The 22048-nt window shown below is 50.0% G+C and overlaps 1 protein-coding gene across 3 annotated transcripts; it reads left to right on the top strand.

Annotated features, from left to right (window-relative positions):
- The first annotated feature begins 1007 nt into the window (after window positions 1-1007).
- On the top strand, window positions 1008-18652 carry SARNP (SAP domain containing ribonucleoprotein). Of its 3 annotated transcripts, none has more exons than XM_086870350.1 (12): window positions 1008-1082; window positions 2702-2801; window positions 2927-2973; window positions 3654-3721; window positions 6208-6259; window positions 7438-7511; window positions 9076-9104; window positions 9400-9425; window positions 11493-11561; window positions 13007-13087; window positions 15737-15807; window positions 17775-18652. In XM_086870350.1, the coding sequence occupies exons 1-11, from the start codon at window positions 1047-1049 to the stop codon at window positions 15776-15778; spliced, it is 624 nt and encodes a 207-aa protein (XP_086726476.1). In that variant the 5' UTR covers window positions 1008-1046; the 3' UTR covers window positions 15779-15807; window positions 17775-18652. The 3 variants fall into 3 exon arrangements, with proteins under 3 accessions (XP_086726476.1, XP_086726477.1, XP_086726475.1); XM_086870351.1 differs by having other exon boundaries at window positions 1012-1082; window positions 17628-18652; XM_086870349.1 differs by lacking the exons at window positions 1008-1082; window positions 2702-2801; window positions 2927-2973; ... (5 more) ...; window positions 11493-11561; window positions 13007-13087 and having other exon boundaries at window positions 15743-15807; window positions 17628-18652.
- The last annotated feature ends 3396 nt before the right edge of the window (window positions 18653-22048 follow it).

Below are 22048 nucleotides of genomic sequence, written 5' to 3'. Positions count from 1 at the left end.
CACTCCCGTCATGGCGGCTGGCAGCACACATCAGGAGGGATGGACACACCCATCATGGCGGCCACGCCCACATAACGGCGGCCATACCCATTATGGCGGCCACACCCACATAATGGCGGTCTCCACACCCATCATGGCGGCTGCCACACCCATCATGGCGGCCTCCACGCTCATCACGAGCATCTGAAAAGGAGGAGGGAATTATTTTAATTATTCAAATGATTTAAATTATTTTACTGATTCATTAAAAGGGGTTTTGGCTCAGGGGCTGTTCTGGAGAGTTGGGGTGGTTTTAATAAGGAATAGGAAGATGCAGGGTTGTGCTATAAGAGAGATAAATTAAGTTATAATAAATATAATAACGAAATAAAGCAGCAGTCCCCGAGAGCAGCACCTGGAGAGGGAAAGGGAGCGGGAAACTCTGGAATGTTCTGGAAAACGACCCCAGATTTGTGCTTTGCCCCTCTGGGTGAAGGAGAATAATTAATATAACGTACTTATAATAAAGCATTAATACAAAGCATGCGAGAGCGAGTTTAAATAATCTCAATAAAACAATTTTTCCCTCATAATTACACAATAAAGAGCTCAAATCATAACAAAAACACATTTTGATAAATAACATCACGAGAAATATAACAAAACAACGCACAATAAACACATAATAACGTGATCTAATGAATAATAAATATCTAACTCTACTTAATAATGTCAAGAGTTTAATGAAACGCTTTAATTAACATTAATTAATCCCACTCGAGTCCCTCAATGAGCCCCGCTCCAGTCTTGGCCACACCTCCCGGAAGTCGGCGTTTCCCGCCCTCTCATTTCATTGGTCGCTGCTTAGCATTTACCTACTTCCATTAGTTTATGCACACGTCAATCAGAATCTCCCCGCCCCCAGCGTCCGACAGGCCAATCACAGGCGGGTTCTACGGCAGCGCTGACCAATGGCGAGCGGCGGATTTGGGCGGGACCGCCGGGGGCGCGCGGCGCTGATTGGTCAGAGCGGCGTGAGGGGCGGGGCTGGCGGTAGGGGTGACAAGATGGCGGCGGAGCCGGTGGAGCTGCACAAGCTGAAGGTGCCGCTGGTAGCGGGAACGGCCCCGGGGAAAGCGCGGGGGAAGCGCGGGGACAGAGCCCGGCAACCGCGACTGCCCCGGCGGCGCCGCCGGGATAGCGGCTGCGGATGAGGGAGCGCGTGGGGGAACGGCGGGAAACGGAGCCGGAGGCTCTGAGGGGAGCGCGGGTGGAACCCGGGGCTGGCGGGGCTCTGAATGCTCCGGGAGAGCGGCGGGGAACGGGAACGGGAACGGGGGAGGCTCTGAGGGCTCCGGGAGAGCGGCGGGGAACGGGAACGGGGGAGGCTCTGAGGGCTCCGGGAGAGCGGCGGGGAGCGGGAACCGGGACCCGGGGGAGTCGTGGCTGTGAGGGGGAGCCGAGGTTGAGGGGGAGCCGGAGCCGGAGGAGGCTCAGGGAGAAGCGCGGGAGGAACGGGAACCGTGAGGGCACCGGGAGGAGGGCGGGAACCGGGACCGGAGCTGAGGGAGAACCGGGGCTGAGAGAGAACCGAGGCTGATAGGGAACCGAGAACCGGGTTGAGGAGGAACCGGGACTGAGGGAGAACCGGGGCTGATAGGGAACCCGGAACTGGGGCTGATGGAGAACCGGGGACCGGGGCTGAGGGAATCCCGGGGCTGAAGGTGAACCGGGGCTGAGGGAGAACCGGGGACCGGGGCTGAGAGAGAACCGAGATCCTGGACTGAGGGAGAACCGGGGCTGAAGAGGAACCGGGACTGAGGGAGAACCGGGACTGAGGGAGAACCGGGACTGAGGGGGAACCGGGGCTGAGGGAGAACCGGGACTGAGGGGGAACCGGGGCTGAGGGAGAACCGGGGACCGGGGCTGAGAGAGAACCGAGATCCTGGACTGAGGGAGAACCGGGGCTGAAGAGGAACCGGGACTGAGGGAGAACCGGGGCTGAAGAGGAACCGGGACTGAGGGAGAACCGGGGCTGAGGGAGAACCGGGGCTGTGGGGGAACCGAGATCCTGGACTGAGCGAGAACCGGGGCTGAGGGAGAACCGGGAACGGGGCTGAGGGAGAACCGGGAACCGGGGCTGAGGGAGAACCGGGACCGAAGAAGAACCGGGAACGGGGCTGAGGGAGAACCGGGAACGGGGCTGAGGGAGAACCGGGAACCGGGGCTGAGGGAGAACCGGGAACCGGGGCTGAGGGAGAACCGGGAACCGGGACTGAAGAAGAACCGGGACCGAAGAAGAACCGGGAACGGGGCTGAGGGGGAACCGGGGCTGTGGGGGAACCGGGAACCGGGACCGAAGAAGAACCGGGAACGGGGCTGAGGGGGAACCGGAGCTGAAGAGGAACCGGGAACCGGGGCTGAAGAAGAACCGGGAACGGGGCTGAGGGAGAACCGGGAACGGGGCTGAGGAAGAACCGGGAACGGGGCTGAGGGGGAACCGGAGCTGAAGAGGAACCGGGAACCGGGGCTGAGAGAGAACCGGGAATGGGGCTGAGGGAGAACCGGAGCTGAAGAGGAACCGGTCCCGGCTCTGGCGGCCCCTGAGCTCCTCCTGCCCCGGCCGGGACCCTTTGGAGGGGCCGGGATGATTCCCAGGACATTCCCGGGACAATTCCCGGGACAATTCCCGAATTCCCGGCTGCCATTCCCTGTTTTCCAGCTGGCAGAGCTGAAGCAGGAGTGCCTGGCCCGGGGCCTGGAAGCCAAAGGCAACAAACAGGACCTGATCCATCGGCTCCAGGCCTACCTGGAGGAACACGGTGAGTGCTCCCAAATCCCACGGAATTCCCGCCTGGAATTCCCGTTCTCCAGTAAAATCCGCCTTTTCCTGGGATTCCCCGAGGATTTTTCCCCTCTCTGACCTTTCCCTGGTTTTCTTTTCCAGCCGAGGAAGAGCCCAACGAGGAGGATGTGCTGGGAGAGGAGATTGAGGTGGGAATTTTTTGGGATAATCCCGGTTTTCCGAGGGGTTCAGGGTGGGAATGAGGCAGAATTCCAACACATTCCAACACCCTGTGGAATTTAAATCATTTCCCTGCCTTTTTTTGGGGTTAAATCCATTGGATTTGGCGCTTGGGAATTCCGGATGGGGGAATCTTTGGGATCCAAATTTTTGGGTTTGATCCTTGGGATGGAGAAATGCTGGAAAAAGCAGGAATTTGTGGGATTTTGGGATGGAATTCCTGCCTGGAACAGAATTCCCAAAGGATTCTTCATCCCTGGGGTTCTCCCAGGCCAGGCTGGGACCACGTGGGATGGGGGGAATTCCAGGAAAAGAGGAAATTTTGGGAAGAAATCCCAAAAAAAGGAAAAGGAATTTTTTTTTTGCCAAGAAAACCTCGGGAATGAATTTTTCCCGCCGGGCAGGTGAAGGAAATCGTGGATTTTCCCATGGAATATTCAGGATGGGGAGGTCACACTGGAATTATTCCCAACTCCTGCATCCCAGACTTCGGGAATTCACAACCCAGGCTCCTCCTGGGGTCACTCCACGCAGAAATCCGGGAATTTTGGGGCTGGATTGTGGATTTTTCCTTGGGAATGGCCTCGGGCTGGGGTGGATTTGATGGATTTTCCATGGATTTTCCATGGATTTTTCCATGGATTTGCAGGAGGAGGAGCCAAAGGCGCCGGAGCCGCCCGTGAAGGTGGAGGAGGCGCCGGTGAAGACGCCGGACGTGTGAGAATTCCCGGGAAAACCTCGGGAATGAGGGGCTGGGAAAGGGGGATTGGGGGTCCCGGGCTCAGATCCGGGGCTGGGATTCCCTGGATTTGGGATTCCCTGGATTTGGGAACGTCCCTGGGATCTTTGAGGGAAAATTCCCACAGGAGAACTGGGAATTCCCTCAGGAAAACTGGGAATTCCCTCAGGAAAACTGGGAATTCCCTCAGGAAAACTGGGAATTCCTTCAGGAAAACTGGGAATTCCTTCAGGAAAACTGGGAATTCTGCCCCACAGGAAATCAGGGAATTCCCTCAGGAAAACTGGGAATTCTTTCCCACAGAAATCTGGGAATTCCTTCAGGAAAACTGGGAATTCCCACAGGAAAACTGGGAATTCCTTCAGGAAAACTGGGAATTCTGCCCCTCAGGAGAACTGGGAATTCCCTCAGGAAAACTGGGAATTCCCTCAGGAAAACTGGGAATTCTTTCCCACAGGAAATGAGGGAATTCCCTCAGGAAAACTGGGAATTCTGCCCCACAGAAATCTGGGAATTCCTTCAGGAAAACTGGGAATTTCCTCAGGAAAACTGGGAATTCCCTCAGGAAAACTGGGAATTCCCTCAGGAAAACTGGGAATTCTTTCCCACAGAAATCAGGGAATTCCCTCAGGAAAACTGGGAATTCTTTCCCACATAAAATAGGGAATTGTCTCAGGAAAACTGGGAATTTCTTCAGGAAAACTGGGAATTCCCACAGGAGAACTGGGAATTCCCTCAGAAAAACAGGGAATTCTTTCCCACAGGGAAACTGGGAATTCCCACTGGAAAACTGGGAATTCTTTCCCATAGAAAACAGGGAATTGTCTCAGGAAACAGGGAATTCCCTCAGGAAAACTGGGAATTCTGCCCCACAGAAATCTGGGAATTCCCTCAGGAAATGAGGGAATTCCCACAGGAAAACTGGGAATTCCCTCAGGAAAACTGGGAATTCCCTCAGGAAAACTGGGAATTCTGTCCCACAGGAAATGAGGGAATTGTCTCAGGAAATCAGGGCATTCCCTCAGGAAAACTGGGAATTCCCTCAGGAAAACTGGGAATTCTGTCCCACAGGAAATGAGGGAATTGTCTCAGGAAAACTGGGAATTTCTTCAGGAAAACTGGGAATTCCTTCAGGAAAACTGGGAATTCCCTCAGGAAAACTGGGAATTTTTTCCCACAGAAAACAGGGAATTCCCTCAGGAAATCAGGGAATTCCCTCAGGAAAACTGGGAATTCCTTCAGGAAAACTGGGAATTCTGCCCCACAGAAATCAGGGAATTCCTTCAGGAAAACTGGGAATTCTGCCCCACAGAAAATAGGGAATTCCCTCAGGAAAACTGGGAATTCCCTCAGGAAAACTGGGAATTCTCTCAGGAAATGAGGGAATTCCCACAGGAGAACTGGGAATTCCTTCAGGAAAACTGGGAATTCTGCCCCACAGAAATCGGGGAATTTCTTCAGGAAAACTGGGAATTCTGCCCCACAGGAGAACTGGGAATTCCCACAGGAGAACTGGGAATTCCCTCAGGAAAACTGGGAATTCTGTCCCACAGGAAATGAGGGAATTGTCTCAGGAAAACTGGGAATTTCTTCAGGAAAACTGGGAATTCTTTCCCACAGGAAAACAGGGAATTCCCTCAGGAAAACTGGGAATTCTTTCCCACAGAAATCTGGGAATTCCTTCAGGAAAACTGGGAATTCCCACAGGAAAACTGGGAATTCCTTCAGGAAAACTGGGAATTCTGCCCCTCAGGAGAACTGGGAATTCCCTCAGGAAAACTGGGAATTCTTTCCCTCAGGAAAACTGGGAATTCTTTCCCACAGGAAATGAGGGAATTCCCTCAGGAAAACTGGGAATTCCCTCAGGAAAACTGGGAATTCTGCCCCACAGGAAATGAGGGAATTGTCTCAGGAAAACTGGGAATTTCTTCAGGAAAACTGGGAATTCTTTCCCACATAAAACAGGGAATTCTCTCAGGAAATCAGGGAATTCCCTCAGGAAAACTGGGAATTTTTTCCCACAGAAATCAGGGAATTCCCTCAGGAAAACTGGGAATTCCCTCAGGAAATCAGGGAATTCTCTCAGGAAATCAGGGAATTTTCTCAGGAAATCAGGGAATTCTCTCAGGAAATAAGGGAATTCCCTCCCCCAGAAAATTCCCAAAGGAAAATTGGGATTCTGGAGCCTCCTGACCTTTCATTCCCATTCCCAATTTTTGGGGGCATTCCCATCCCTTCCCTGGAATTCTTTCCCCTCCAATCCCATTCCCAAGGGAATCCAGGTGATTTTTTTTCCCCCCTCACCCCAAAAATTCCCCAAATTCCTCTCTGAGCTTTCCCAAACCTCCAAATCCCAAGGAAAAAAATCCCCAAAATCCTCGGGAATGGGAGCAGATCCCAAAAAAAAAATAAAATCCCACCTGGAGCATCCCTGATTTATTCCCATTTTTTTTTTTTTCCCCAGGATCCAAGAGAAGAAATTGGTGAAAATCTCCTCAGAAATCTCCCAGATGGAGGTGAAATTCCCTAATCCCGATTTTCCAGGGGAATTTTTGGGAATTTTTCCAGCCTTGGAATCATCCCAGACCAGGCTGGAGCCTCCTGGGATGGAAAAATCCCAGGAAAAATGGGATTTTTTTGGATTTTGGGATGGAATTCCCACTTTTCTCCACCTTTTTTTCTTTCTTTTTCCTGATTTTTTTTCTTCCTTATCCCACCTTGATTTTCCTTCATTTTCCTCCCCTTTATTCCACGTTTTTCCCACATTCCTTTTCCTTCTTTTCCCATTTTTTTCCCTTTTTCCCACTTATTTTCTTTCTTTTCCCCATCCCAATTTTCCTTCTGGAAAAATCCTAAATTTTCTTCCTTGGAAAATCCCAATTTCCCCCTAAAATCCCAAATTTCCCCCCTAAAATTCCAATTTTCTCCCCTAAAATCCCAAATTTTCCCCCTAAAATCCCAATTTTCCCCCAATAAATCCCAATTTTCCCCCTAAAATCCCAAATTTCCCCCCATAAATCCCAAATTTCTCCCAATAAATCCCAAATTTCCCCCCTAAAATCCCAAATTTCTCCCAATAAATCCCAATTTTCCCCCTAAAATCCCAATTCTCCCCCTAAAATCCCAAATTTCCCCCCTAAAATCCCAATTTTCCCCCCTAAAATCCCATTTTTTCCCAATAAATCCCAAATTTCCCCAATAAATCCCAAATTTCCCCCCTAAAATCCCAATTTTCCCCCCTAAAATCCCAAATTTCCCCCAATAAATCCCAAATTTCTACAATAAATCCCAAATTTCCCCCCAAAATTCCCAATTTTTCCCCTAAAATCCCAAATTTCCCCCCTAAAATCCCAAATTTCTCCCAATAAATCCCATTTTTTCCCCCTAAAATCCCAAATTTCTCCCCAAAATTCCCAAATTTCCCCCCTAAAATCCCAATTCTCCCCCTAAAATCCCAAATTCCCCCCCTAAAATCCCATTTTTCCCCCCTAAAATCCCATTTTTTCCCAATAAATCCCAAATTTCTCCCAATAAATCCCAAATTTCTCCCAATAATTCCCAATTTTCCCCCCTAAAATCCCATTTTTCCCCCCAAAATTCCCAATTTTCCCCCCTAAAATCCCATTTTTCCCCCCAAAATTCCCAATTTTCTCCCCTCAAATCCCATTTTTCCCGGGAATTCCCGTTTTTGCAGAGGATGCAGAAGCGAGCCGAGCGTTTCAACGTTCCCGTCAGCCTCGAGAGCAAGAAGGCGGCGCGGGCGGCGAGGTGAGCTGGCAATTCCTGGGATTTTCTGGAATTTTCTGGGATTTTCTGGAATTTTCTGGAATTTTCTGGGATTCTTGGAATTTTCTGGGGATTTTTTTTGATGTTTTGGGGCTTTTTAGGATTTTTTTGGGATTTTTTTTGAATTTTTTTGGGATTTTTTTTGGGATTTTTTAAAATTTTTTGGGATTTTTTTGGGGATTTTGGGGATTTTTTTTGTGGATTTTTGGGATTTTTTTGGGATTTTTTGTGGATTTTGGGGATTTTTTGGGGATTTTGGGGATTTTTTGGGATTTTTTTGTGGATTTTTGGGATTTTTTGGGATTTTTGGGGGATTTTTTTGTGGATTTTTGGGATTTTTTGGGGATTTATTTGTGGATTTTTGGGGATTTTGGGGATTTTTTGTGGATTTTTGGGATTTTGGGGGGATTTTTTGTGGATTTTTGTGATTTTTTGGGGATTTTTTTTGTGGATTTTTGTGGATTTTTGGGATTTTGGGGGGATTTTTTGTGGATTTTTGGGATTTTGGGGGGATTTTTTGTGGATTTTGGGGATGTTTTTGTGGATTTTTGGGATTTTTTGTGGATTTGGGGGATTTTTTTGTAGATTCTTTGTGGATTTTTGGGGATTTTTTGGGGATTTTTTGGGGATTTTGGGGAATTTTTGGGGATTTTTGGGATTTTTTGGCAATTTTTTGGGGGATTTTGGGGATTTTTTGGGGATTTTTTGTAGATTTTGGGATTTTTTTGTGGATTTTGTGCATTTTTGGGGGATTTTTGGGGGATTTTTTGTGGATTTTGGGATTTTTTTGTGAATTTTTTTGTGGATTTTTGGGATTTTGGGGGGATTTTTTGTGGATTTTTGGGATTTTTTTGTGGATTTTTGGGATTTTTTATGGATTTTGGGTTTTTTTGTGGATTTTTTGTGGATTTTTGGGATTTTTTGGGGATTTTTTTGGGATTTTTTTGGGATTTTTTTGGGATTTTTTTGGGATTTTTGGGATTTTTGTGATTTTTGGGGGGAATTTTTGTGGATTTTTTTAGATTTTGGGATTTTTTGGGATTTTTTTTGTAGATTTTTGGGATTTTTTTGAGATTTTCTGTGGATTTTTTTTAGATTTTGGGATTTTTTTGGAGATTTTTTTATGGATTTCTGGGATTTTTTGGGTTGGAATTTCCTCTGTATCCACAAATCCTTTGGGAATTCCTCCCTAATTCCCAAAATCCCATCTCCTTTCCCAAAATCCCCTCCCTAATTCCCAAAATCCCATCTCCTTTCCCAAAATCCCCTCCCTAATTCCCAAAATTCCATCTCCAATTCCCAAAATCCCCTCCCTAATTCCCAAAATCCCATCTCCTTTCCCAAAATCCCCTCCCTAATTCCCAAAATCCCATCTCCTTTCCCAAAATCCCATCTCCTTTTCCCAAAATCCCATCTCCTTTCCCAAAATCCCCTCCCTAATTCCCAAAATCCCATCTCCTTTCCCAAAATCCCCTCCCTAATTCCCAAAATCCCATCTCCTTTCCCAAAATCCCCTCCCTAATTCCCATTTTTCCCATCCCCACAGGTTCGGCTTGGCCGCAATTCCCACGAAAGGTGCGGAGAAAGATCCGGAAATTCCCGGAATTCCGAATTCCCTGGAATTACAAACCCCCCTTTTCCCAGAGCAAGAATTCCAGGAAAAAAAACCCCAAATTATCCCAGATTCCCTTGGAATTTCTCATCCCAAAAAACCCCAGGATTGGGATTTTCCTGGAATTCCAAAGTTCCCAATCCCAGAGCCGGAATTTTGGGATTTTTCCCCAAATTCCTTTGGGAATTCCCATCCCTGGGAGGGGAAATTCCGGGAATTTTGGTGGATTCCTGATGGGAATTTTCCTCCTTTTCCCAGGGCTCTCGGCGGATTCCAAACCCACGGTGAGGAAATCTGGGAATGCTGGGAGGAATTCCGGGAATTGGGAATTCTGGGGGGAAACTGAGGCAGAATTTCGGGATCTGGGTTGGGATTTTGGGATTGGGAATTTTGGGAATTTTGGGATTGGGAATTTTGGGAATTTTGGGATCTGGGGTTGGAATTTTGGGATCTGGATTGGGAATTTTGGGATCAGGGTTGGAATTTTGGGATCTGGATTGGGAATTTTGGGATCAGGGTTGGGAATTTTGGGATTGGGAATTTTGGGATCAGGGTTGGGAATTTTGGGATTGGGAGTTTTGGGAATTTTGGGATCTCAGTTGGAATTTTGGGATCAGGGCTGGAATTTTGGGATTGGGAATTTTGGGATCAGGGCTGGAATTTTGGGATTGGGAATTTTGGGAATTTTGGGATTGGGATTGGGAACTTTGGGATTGGGAATTTTGGGAATTTTGGGATTGGGATTTTGGGATCTGGAGTTGAAATTTTGGGATCTGGGGTTGGAATTTTGGGATCAGGGTTGGAATTTTGGGATCAGGGTTGGAATTTTGGGATTGGGATTGGGAATTTTAGGATCAGGGTTGGAATTTTGGGATCAGGGTTGGAATTTTGGGATCTGGGTTGGGAATTTTGGGATTGGGAATTTTGGGAATTTTGGGATTGGGAATTTTGGGATCAGGGCTGGAATTTTGGGATCTGGGGTTGGAATTTTGGGATTGGGAATTTTGGGATCAGGGCTGGAATTTTGGGATCTGGGGTTGGAATTTTGGGATCTGGGGTTGGAATTTTGGGATCTGGGTTGGAATTTTGGGATCAGGGTTGGAATTTTGGGATCTCAGTTGGAATTTTGGGATCTGGAGTTGGAATTTTGGGATCAGGGCTGGAATTTTGGGATCTGGAGTTGGAATTTTGGGATCTGGGGTTGGGAATTTTGGGATCTGGATTGGGAATTTTGGGATCTGGGGTTGGAATTTTGGGATCAGGGCTGGAATTTTGGGATCTCAGTTGGAATTTTGGGATTGGGATTGGAATTTTGGGATCAGGGCTGGAATTTTGGGATCTGGGCTGGAATTTTGGGATCAGGGTTGGAATTTTGGGATCTGGGGTTGGGAATTTTGGGATCTGGGGTTGGGAATTTTGGGATCTCAGTTGGAATTTTGGGATTGGGATTGGGAATTTTGGGATCTGGATTGGGAATTTTGGGATTGGGATTGGGAATTTTGGGATCTGGATTGGGAATTTTGGGATTGGGATTGGAATTTTGGGATCTGGGTTGGAATTTTGGGATCTGGGGTTGGGAATTTTGGGATCAGGGTTGGAATTTTAGGATCAGGATTGGGAATTTTGGGATCAGGGTTGGAATTTTAGGATCAGGGTTGGGAATTTTGGGATCTGGATTGGGAATTTTGGGATCAGGGCTGGAATTTTGGGATCAGGATTGGGAATTTTGGGATCAGGATTGGGAATTTTGGGATCTCAGTCGGAATTTTGGGATCAGGGATTGGGAATTTTGGGATCAGGATTGGGAATTTTGGGATCAGGGCTGGAATTTTGGGATCAGGGATTGGGAATTTTGGGATCTCAGTTGGAATTTTGGGATCAGGGTTGGGAATTTTGGGATTGGGATTGGGAATTTTGGGATCAGGGTTGGGAATTTTGGGATTGGGATTGGGAATTTTGGGATCAGGGTTGGGAATTTTGGGATTGGGATTGGGAATTTTGGGAGTTTTGGGATTGGGATTGGGAATTTTGGGATCTGAGGTTGGAATTTTGGGATCTCAGTTGGAATTTTGGGATCTGGGGTTGGGAATTTTGGGATCAGGGTTGGAATTTTGGGATTGGGAATTTTGGGATCAGGGTTGGAATTTTGGGATCAGGATTTGGAATTTTGGGATTTGGAGTTGGAATTTTGGGATCTGGAATCCCCCAAATCCCGCAGCTTTCCCCTGGCTCGACCCCTCCGGAAAAATCCCGCGGAATTTTCCGGGAATTTCTCCCGGAATTTTCCCCCCTTTGGAATTTGGGGCCTGACCAATCCCAAATCCCCAAATTCCCAAATTTCCTTTTCCCAGATAAACCTGGAAAAGCTCAAGGAAAGGGCCCAGAGGTTCGGCCTCAACGTCTCCTCCCTCTCCAAGAAGGTGAGAACCCAAAATTCCCAAAATTCCCGGAATTCCCGGAATTCCCAGAATCCCAAATCCCAAAATTCCAACATTTCCCAGCCCAGGTGGCTCCGCCCTGCCCGGAATTTTGGGAATTTTGGGAATTTTTTTGGAATTTTGGGGGTTTTTTGGGGGAATTTTGGGGTTTTTTGGGAATTTTGGGATTTTTTGGGGAATTTTGGGAATTTTGGGATTTTTTTTTCTTTTTTTGATGGAATTTTGGGGTTTTTTGGGGGGGGGAATTTTGGGATTTTTTTGATGGAATTTTGGGATTTTTTGATGGAATTTTGGGGTTTTTTTGGGAATTTTGGGATTTTTTGGGAATTTTGGGGTTTTTTGGGAATTTTTTTCTTTTTTTGATGAAATTTTGGGATTTTTTTGGTGGAATTTTGGGGTTTTTTGGGAATTTTGGGATTTTTTTGATGGAATTTTGGGATTTTTTGGGAATTTTGGGATTTTTTGGGGGGAATTTTGGGGTTTTTTGGTGGAATTTTGGGAATTTTGGGAATTTTGGGGAATTTTTTTTCTCTTTTTTTGGTGGAATTTTGGGGATTTTTTGGGGGAATTTTGGGGTTTTTTGGGAATTTTTTTTCTTTTTTTGATGGAATTTTGGGATTTTTTGATGGAATTTTGGGGTTTTTTTGGGAATTTTGGGATTTTTTGGGAATTTTGGGGTTTTTTGGGAATTTTTTTCTTTTTTTGATGAAATTTTGGGATTTTTTTGGTGGAATTTTGGGGTTTTTTGGGAATTTTGGGATTTTTTTGATGGAATTTTGGGATTTTTTGGGAATTTTGGGATTTTTTGGGGGGAATTTTGGGGTTTTTTGGTGGAATTTTGGGAATTTTGGGAATTTTGGGGAATTTTTTTTCTCTTTTTTTGGTGGAATTTTGGGGATTTTTTGGGAATTTTGGGATTTTTTTGGTGGGAATTTTGGGAATTTTTTGGGGGAATTTTGGGGTTTTTTGGGAATTTTTTTTCTTTTTTTGATGGAATTTTGGGATTTTTTTGGTGGAATTTTGGGATTTCCGGGAATTTTGGGATTTTTGGGAATGGGAATTTCGGGAATTTTGGGATTTCTGGGAATGGGAATTTCGGGAATTTTGGGATTTTCAGGAAGGAGAAATTCAGGATTGGGAATTTTGGGAAGGGGAATTCCGGGAATCCTGGGATTTTCAGGAATTTTGGGATTTCTGGGAATTCGGGGATTTCCGGGAATTTTGGGATTTTCAGGAATTTGGGGATTTCCGGGAATGGGAATTTCGGGAATTTTGGGGATTTTTGGGATTTCTGGGAATTTTGGAAATTTTGGGAATTTTGGGATTCCCGGGAATTCCGGGATTTTTGGGATTTTGGGAATTTCGGGATTCCCGGGAATTCCGGGATTTTCCCGGCGTTCCGGGCCCGACTCCGCTGCCGTTCCCAGAGCGAGGAGGACGAGAAGCTGAAGAAGAGGAAGGAAAGGTTCGGGATCGTCACCGGGGCCGGAGCCGCCGAGGACTCCGAGGTGGGGCCGGGATTCCCGGGATTCGGGGCTGGGATTCCCGGGATTCGGGGCTGGGATTCCCGGGATTCGGGGCTGGGATTCCCGGGATTCGGGGCTGGGATTCGGGGCCGGGATTTGGGGCCGGGATTCCCGGGATTCGGGGCCGGGATTCGGGGCTGGGATTTGGGGCCGGGATTCAGGGCTGGGATTCCTGGGATTTGGGACCGGGATTTGGGGCCGGGATTCAGGGCTGGGATTCCTGGGATTTGGGGCCGGGATTCCCGGGATTCAGGGCTGGGATTCCCGGGATTCGGGGCTGGGATTCCCGGGATTTGGGGCTGCAATTCCCGGGATTTGGGGCCGGGATTCCCGGGATTTGGGGCTGCAATTCCCGGGATTTGGGGCCGGGATTCCCGGGATTCGGGGCCGGGATTCCCGGGATTTGGGGCTGGGATTCCCGGGATTTGGGGCTGGGATTCCCGGGGTTTGGGGCTGCAATTCCCGGGATTTGGGGCCGGGATTCGGGGCCAGGATTCCCAGGATTTGGGGCTGGGATTCCCAGGATTTGGGGCCGGGATTCCCGGGATTCGGGGCCGGGATTCCCAGGATTTGGGGCCGGGATTCCCGGGATTCGGGGCTGGGATTCGGGGCCGGGATTCCCGGGATTCGGGGCCGGGATTCGGGGCCGGGATTCTTGGGATTCGGGGCCAGGATTCCCAGGATTTGGGGCCGGGATTCCCAGGATTCGGGGCTGGGATTCCCAGGATTTGGGGCCGGGATTCCCAGGATTTGGGGCTGGGATTCCCAGGATTTGGGGCTGGAATTCCTGGGATTCGGGGCCAGGATTCCCAGGATTTGGGGCTGGAATTCCTGGGATTCGGGGCCGGGATTTGGGGCTGGGATTCCTGGGATTTGGGGCTGGGATTCCTGGGATTCGGGGCCGGAATTTGGGGCCGGGATTCCCGGGATTTGGGGCTGGGATTCCTGGGATTCGGGGCCGGGATTCGGGGCCAGGATTCCTGGGATTCGGGGCTGGGATTTGGGGCCGGGATTTGGGGCCGGGATTCCCGGGATTTGGGGCTGGGATTCGGGGCTGGGATTCCCGGGAATCCCCGCGCTCATCCCAAAAACTCTTCCCAATTCCCAACCCCGGGGACATCCAGGGATTTGGGGCAGTTTTCCTTGGATTTAGGGAGGTTTTCCATGGATTTAGGGAGGTTTTCCTTGGATTTAGGGAGGTTTTCCATGGATTTAGGTGAATTTTCCATGGATTTAAGTGAATTTTCCATGGATTTCAGGTCTGATTTTTCCATTAATTTGGGACCATTTTCCCAGGAATTCCAGAACCGTTTTTCCATGGATTTTGGGGCCATTTTTCCATGGATTTTGGGCCATTTTTCCATGGATTTTTTGGGCCATTTTTCCATGGATTTGGGGCCATTTTCCCAGGAATTCCAGGACCATTTTTCCATGGATTTGGGGCTGTTTTTCCATGGATTTTGGGCTGTTTTTCCATGGATTTTGGGGCATTTTTCCATGGATTTTGGGGCCGTTTTTCCATGGATTTTGGGGCCGTTTTCCCAGGAATTCATCACTTGAAATCCTCCCTTCCTTCCTTGAGAAAACCCCGCCCCAAATCCCAGATTTTCCCAGATTTTCCCAGATTTTCCCCAGATTCTCCCAGATTTTCCCAGATTTTCCCAGATTTTCCCCAGATTCTCCCAGATTCTCCCAGATTTTCCCAGATTTCCCCAGATTCTCCCAGATTCTCCCAGATTTCTCCCAGATTCTCCCAGATTTTTCCCAGATTTTCCCAGATTTTCCCAGACTCTCCCAGATTCTCCCAGATTCTCCCAGATTCTCCCAGATTTCCCCAGATTTTCCCAGTTTCTCCCAGATTTCCCCAGATTTTTCCCAGATTCTCCCAGATTTCCCCAGATTTTTCCCAGATTCTCCCAGATTTTCCCAGATTTTCCCAGATTCTCCCAGATTTTCCCAGATTCTCCCAGATTCTCCCAGATTTTCCCAGATTCTCCCAGATTTTCCCAGATTTTCCCAGATTCTCCCAGACTCTCCCAGATTTTCCCAGATTCTCCCAGATTCTCCCAGATTCTCCCAGATTCTCCCAGATTTTCCCAGATTTTTCCCAGATTTCTCCCAGATTTTCCCAGATTTTCCCAGATTTTCCCAGATTCTCCCAGATTCTCCCAGATTCTCCCAGATTTTTCCCAGATTTTCCCAGATTCTCCCAGATTCTCCCAGATTTTCCCAGATTTCCCCAGATTCTCCCAGATTTTCCCAGATTTCCCCAGATTTTCCCAGATTTCTCCCAGATTTTCCCAGATTTTCCCAGATTTCCCCAGATTTTCCCAGATTTCCCCAGATTTTCCCAGATTCTCCCAGATTCTCCCAGATTTTCCCAGATTCTCCCAGATTTTCCCAGATTTCCCCAGATTTTTCCCAGATTTCCCCAGATTTTTCTCAGATTCTCCCAGATTTTTCCCAGATTTTCCCCAGATTTTTCCCAGATTCTCCCAGATTTCCCCAGATTTTCCCAGATTCTCCCAGATTTTCCCAGATTTTCCCAGATTTTCCCCCTTTCCCATCAGGAATTCCCCAATTCCCACGGGATTTTCCCTGTTTTTTTTGGGGGGCTGTTCCCAAATCCAGGCCAAGAAGCGGAAAAGGGCGGAAAGGTTTGGGATGGTCTGAGCCGCTGCCGAGCTCCGAGCTCTCCTCAGGTCAGGATCCCCCTGTTCCCTCATTCCCGCTTTTCCAGGGAATTCCCAAAGCCGGGGAAGCCTTCCCAAAATTTTGGGGGGTTTTCCAGGGATTTGGGGGGATTTCCAGGGATTTTGGGGGGGTTTTCAGGGATTTTATGGTCATTTTTTGGGTGGTTTTTCCAGGATTTTGGTGGTTTTTCAGGGATTTTGGGGGGTTTTTCCAGGGATTTTTGGGCCATTTTTCGGGGATTTTGGGGATGTTTTTCCAGGATTTTGGGGGGGTTTTCCAGGATTTTGGGGTTTTTCCAGGGATTTTGGGGGGTTTTTCAGGGATTTTGGGGTTTTTTCCAGGGATTTTGGGGGGTTTTTCCAGGATTTTGGGGGGTTTTTCAGGGATTTTATGGTCATTTTTTCGGGGATTTTTGGGGGGTTTTTCCAGGAATTTTATGACCATTTTCCCAAGGAATTTGGGGATGTTTTTTCAGGGGGTTTTGGGCCATTTTTCCAGGATTTTGGGGCCATTTTCCGGGGATTTTGGGGATGTTTTCCCAGGAATTTTATGGCCATTTTTCCAGGGATTTTTGGGCCATTTTTCCAGGGAATTTGGGGGGTTTTTCCAGGGATTTTGGGGTTTTTTCCAGGGATTTTGGGGGGTTTTTCGGGGATTTTATGGTCATTTTTTTCAGGGATTCTGGGTGGTTTTCCAGGGATTTTTGGGCCATTTTTCCAGGGATTTTGGGGCTCTTTTCCCAGGATTTTGGGGCCTTTTCTCCAGGATTTTGGAGATGTTTTCCCAGGGATTTTGGGTCATTTTTCCAGGGATTTTTGGGCCGTTTTTCCAGGGATTTTGGGGTTTTTTCAGGGATTTTGGGGATGTTTTTCCAGGGATTTTGGGGTTTTTTCCAGGGATTTTGGGGCCGTTTTTCAGGGATTTTGGGGTTTTTTTCCAGGATCTTATGGTCATTTTTTTCTGGGATTTTTGGGTGGTTTTTCCAGGGATTTTTGGGTCATTTTTCCAGGGATTTTTGGGCCATTTTCCCAGGGATTTTGGGGCTCTTTTCCCAGGATTTTGGGGCCTTTTCTCCAGGATTTTGGAGATGTTTTCCCAGGCATTTTGGGTCATTTTTCCAGGGATTTTTGGGCCATTTTTCCAGGGATTTTTGGGGATGTTTTTCCAGGGATTTTGGGCCATTTTTCCAGGGATTTTGGGGGGTTTTTCCAGGAATTTTATGACCATTTTCCCAAGGAATTTGGGGATATTTTTCCAGGGAATTTGGGGCCATTTTTTCAGGGATTTTTGGGTCATTTTCCCAGGGATTTTGGGGATGTTTTTCCAGGATTTTTGGACCATTTTTCCTGGGAATTTGGGGCTCTTTTCCAGGGATTTTCTGGCCATTTTCCCAGGGATTTTTGGGCCATTTTTCCAGGATTTTGGGGATGTTTTTCCAGGGATTTTATGGCCATTTTCTCAGGGAATTTGTGGCCATTTTCCCAGGATTTTGGGGCCATTTTTCCTGAGATTTTGGGACCGTTTTCCCAGGGATTTTGGGGTCGATTTCCCAGGGATTTTCTGGCCATTTTCCCAGGGAATTTGGGGATGTTTTTCCAGGGATTTTTGGGCCATTTTTCCAGGGATTTTTGGGCCATTTTTCCTGAGATTTTGGGACCATTTTCCCAGGGATTTTGGGGTCGATTTTCCAGGGATTTGGAGCTGTTTTTCCAGGAATTTTCTGGTCATTTTCCCAGGGATTTTGGGAATGTTTCCCCAGGGATTTTGGGAATGTTTCCCCAGGGATTTTGGGAATGTTTCCCCAGGGATTTTGGGAATGTTTCCCCAGGGATTTGGAGCCCTTTTTCCCAGGGATTTTGGGGGAGGATTGACGGAGCAGCTCCGATGGGAATCGTGGGATCCCAATCCCGTGGCATTTCCGGGAGCTTCCCCAGGAGCCAGAGCCAGGAATTCCAGGGATTTCTTGGATTTCCAGGTGGGCCTTGCCTGAACCCTTCCCCTGTCGAAGACTTGAGCTCCCAGGATTTGGAATTCCCGGCGGGAATTTCGGGAATCTCATCCCGCAGCGTTGGGAGCAGCAGGGCCGGGGCCACTCCCGGAATTCTGGGGCCATTCCCGGAATTCTGGGGCCATTCCCGGAATTCTGGGGCCATTCCCAGGCCAAGAGATTTTATTTTTTTGGGAATTCTCCTTTTCCACGAGCGGTTCCCACCCTTGGGAACCTCAGAGATGCCGGGAAATTCCCGGGATTCTCCTTCCCATCCCGAAATTCCTCAGGATCCAGGGACATCCCGGTGCCTCCCTGGCTCCTCACTCAGTTTTTCCCGGTTTTTTCCCATTTTTCCCCTGTTTTTTCCCCGTTTTTTCCCCGTTTTTTTCCCGTTTTTCCCCATTTTTCCCCATTTTTTTCCCCATTTTTTCCCATTTTTCCCCATTTTTTTCCCCATTTTTTCCCATTTTTCCCCATTTTTTCCCCATTTTTTTCCCCATTTTTTCCCATTTTTTCCCCATTTTTCCCCTTTTTTTTCCATTTTTCCCCGTTTTTTTCCTGTTTTTCCCCATTTTTCCCATTTTTCCCCCGTTTTTTCCCCATTTTTCCCCGTTTTTTCCCATTTTTCCCCATTTTCCCCCATTTTTCCCATTTTTTCCCCGTTTTTTTCCCGTTTTTCCCCGGTTTTTTCCCTTTTTTTCCCATTTTTCCCCATTTTTCCCCGTTTTCCCGGCGTTCCGGTCGCTGCCGGGTTTTGTATTCCCGGTTTTTTCTATTTTCCCGGTTTTTCCCTCGGAAGGCTCAGGCGCTGCCTCTCATCCCAGATTCCCCAACAATAAAAAACTTCCCTTTTCCAAGGAAAATTCCGTTTTTTCCCGGGGCCTTTGGATGCGGGGCCGGAACTGGGGGGGGGAAAAAAAAAACCTTTGGAATTCCGTCCTTCCCTGGGCTATTCCCAAGCTTTTCCTTGAGGATTTCCGGGAATTCTTGGCGCTAAATCCCAAATTTCTCAAAAGTTTTCCGCCTTTCCTTGAGCTCACCCAGGAATTCCCAAGGTTTTCCGGGAATTCTTGGGGTTTTCCAGGAATTCCCGAGGTTTTCCGGGAATTCTTGGGGTTTTATGGGAATTCCCAAGGTTTTCCAGGAATTCCCGAGGTTTTCCAGGAATTCCCGGGGTTTTCCAGGAATTCCCGGGGTTTTCCAGGAATTCCCGGGGTTTTCTGGGAATTCTCGGGGTTTTCCAGGAATTCCCGAGGTTTTCCAGGAATTGCATTCCTTGCGTTCATTACTTCCGGGACCTTCCTCACTTTCATTGCCTTCATTTCCATCGCCTTCATTATTTTCATTGCGTTAATTATTTACATGGCGTTAATTATTTACATGGCGTTAATTGTGTTGGCTACGCCCACTGCGTTCCTTGCGCTAATTGCGTGCGCTCCTTGCGCTAATTACGTGCACTCGCTACGCTAATTGCGTGCGCTAGTTGCGCTCGTTGCGTTAGTTGCGTTAGTTGCGTGCGCCAGTTGCGCTAATTGCGTGCGCTAGTTGCGTTAATTGCGTTAATTGCGCTCATTAGCGCCCGGGGCTGTCGCCGTGGGTGGCCGCCGGATGTCCCCGGGCCTCATTTGTGTGTCCCTGTCCCGTCCCCCGGGCTCCGAATTAGGTCAGGGGGAGCGGGGCCGGGAATGGGGCCGGGAATGGGGGAACGGAGCCGGGAGCGGGGACCGGGACTGGGAGAGGGAACGGGACCGAGAACGGGACCGGGGGAGGGAACTGGACCGGGAGAGGGAACGGGACCGGGAGAGGGGAACGGGACCAGGAGAGGGAACGGGACCGGGAACGGGACCGGGAGAGGGAACGGGACCGGGAGCGGGGAACGGGACCGGGAGAGGGACAGGGAACGGGACCGGGGGAGGGAACGGGACCGGGAGAGGGAACGGGACCGGGGGAGCGGAACAAAAGCGAGCGCTCGTTCAATCCTCGGGGCGGAGAAACAAAAGACAAAACCCCCCCGGTGCCCCCGGTCCGGGGATGTTCCCCGGGGTCACTCCGGGCCCTGGGGGAGCCCAGGCCGGGGATGGACAGGGGGACAGGGATGGACAGGGGGACACGGATGGACAGGGGGACACGGCCGGGGATGTACAGGGGGACAGGGATGGACAGGGGGACACGGCCGGGGATGGACAGGGGGACAGGGATGGACAGGGGGACAGGGACAGGGATGGACAGGGGGACACGGATGGACAGGGGGACACGGCCGGGGATGGACAGGGGGACAGGGATGGACAGGGGGACACGGCCGGGGATGGACAGGGGGACACGGCCAGGGATGGACAGGTGGACACGGCCGGGGATGGACAGGGGGACAGGGATGGACAGGGGGACAGGGATGGACAGGGGGACACGGCCGGGGATGGACAGGGGGACAGGGATGGACAGGGGGACACGGCCGGGGATGGACAGGGGGACACGGCCGGGGATGGACAGGGGGACAGGGATGGACAGGGGGACACGGCCGCAGTGACCACAGGGCCACCAACCCGACAGGACCCACAGACCCAGCTGGAGCCACATCCTCGTGTCCGGTCCTCGCTTGGACACTGGAGGGTCGCTGTCCCCCGTGTCCCCTCCCTGGTGACCCCCCCGTGTCCCCTCCCTGGTGACCCCCCCGTGTCCCCTCCCTGGTGACCCCCCCGTGTCCCCCGGCCCTAATTAGCCGGGGACATTCCCGGCATAGCTGCAGCCCCTAATGAGGCTCCATAAACGGCTCCGGGCGCGGCTCCTGGGGCCGCTCGTAAAATCCCCCCTTAAAATCCCCCCATAAATTCCCTCCCCTCTTAAATCCCCCCTTAAAATCCCCCCTTAAAACCCCCCCATAAATTCCCTCCCCCCTTAAAATCCCCCCCTTAAAATCCCCCCATAAATTCCCTCCCCTCTTAAATCCCCCCCATAAATTCCCCCCTTTAAAAATCCCATTAAAAATTCCCCCCTAAAATTCCCTTTTAAAATCTCCTTTTGCAGCCGGGGACTTGGGCCAGGACCTGAATGTCCCCAATCCCATCCCGGGTGTCCCCAAACCTGTCCCGGGTGTCCCCAACCGCGTCCCGGGTGTCCCCAACCCCATCCCGGGTGACCCCAACCCCATCCCGGGTGTCCCCAACCCCGTCCCGGGTGTCCCCAACCCTGTCCTGGGTGTCCCCAATCCCATCCCGGGTGTCCCCAACCCCGTCCTGGGTGTCCCCAGCCTCATCCCGGGTGTCCCCAACCCCATCCCGGGTGTCCCCAACCCTGTCCCGGGTGTCCCCAGCCCCATCCCGGGTGTCCCCAACCCCGTCCCGGGTGTCTCCAACCCCATCCCGGGTGTCCCCAACCCTGTCCCGGGTGTCCCCAAACCTATCCCGGGTGTCCCCAACTCCATCCCGAGTGTCCCCAGCCCTGTCCCGGGTGTCCCCAACCCCGTCCCGGGTGTCCCCAACCCCATCCCGGGTGTCCCCAACCCTGTCCCGGGTGTCCCCAATCCCATCCCGGGTGTCCCCAACCCCATCCCGGGTGTCCCCAACCCTGTCCCCCACACCTGGGGAGCTGCACCACGAGGCCACGTATGGCAGTGGCTTTGTCCCCGTGTCCCTGTCCCCGTGTCCCTGTCCCCGTCCCCCCCCGTCCCCCGGGGCTGTCCCAGCACCCCCCAACCCCTCCCCCCCCCTTCCCCCGTCCCAAATCCTTCCCCGGGAGGTGACAGAGGTGACAAAGGTGACATCGCCACCCCCCGGGGGTGGAGCTGAAACCTCGCAACTCTCGCATTTTTATTTATTTTTTTAACATCGTGAATTTTTTGTTTTGTTTTGTTTTTTAATTTTTTTTTATTATTTCTTTTTTTTTTTTTTAATATTTTTTGCTGTTCAAGTGCTGAGTTCGGCCCCTCCCCCCCCTCCCCCGGGACCCCCCCCGGGACCCCCCCGGGTCCCCCCGGAGCGACAGAACGAGGGACAAAAACAACGGACGGAAAAGGAACCTATGACGTCACTCACAGACCGAGAGCGGGAAAATAATTAGAATAATAATTAGAATAATTAGAATTAATAATATACTCGGGGTGGGGGAGGGGGCCGCCATTCCCCCCCCACCACCACCAACCCCCCCTTCCTGCGGGACCAGTCAGCACCGGGGACTGGGACCAGTCTGGGACCGGGACCGGGACCGGGACCGGGACCGGGACTGGGACCGGACCGGGACTGGGACTGAGACTGGGACCGGGACCG

The sequence above is a fragment of the Cyanistes caeruleus genome, chromosome 32 (assembly GCF_971803275.1).
Source record: "Cyanistes caeruleus chromosome 32, bCyaCae1.hap1.1, whole genome shotgun sequence".
Taxonomy (NCBI): domain Eukaryota; kingdom Metazoa; phylum Chordata; class Aves; order Passeriformes; family Paridae; genus Cyanistes; species Cyanistes caeruleus.
Note: the sequence above shows the minus strand (reverse complement) of the source record. Positions and strands in the feature narration are given on the sequence as shown.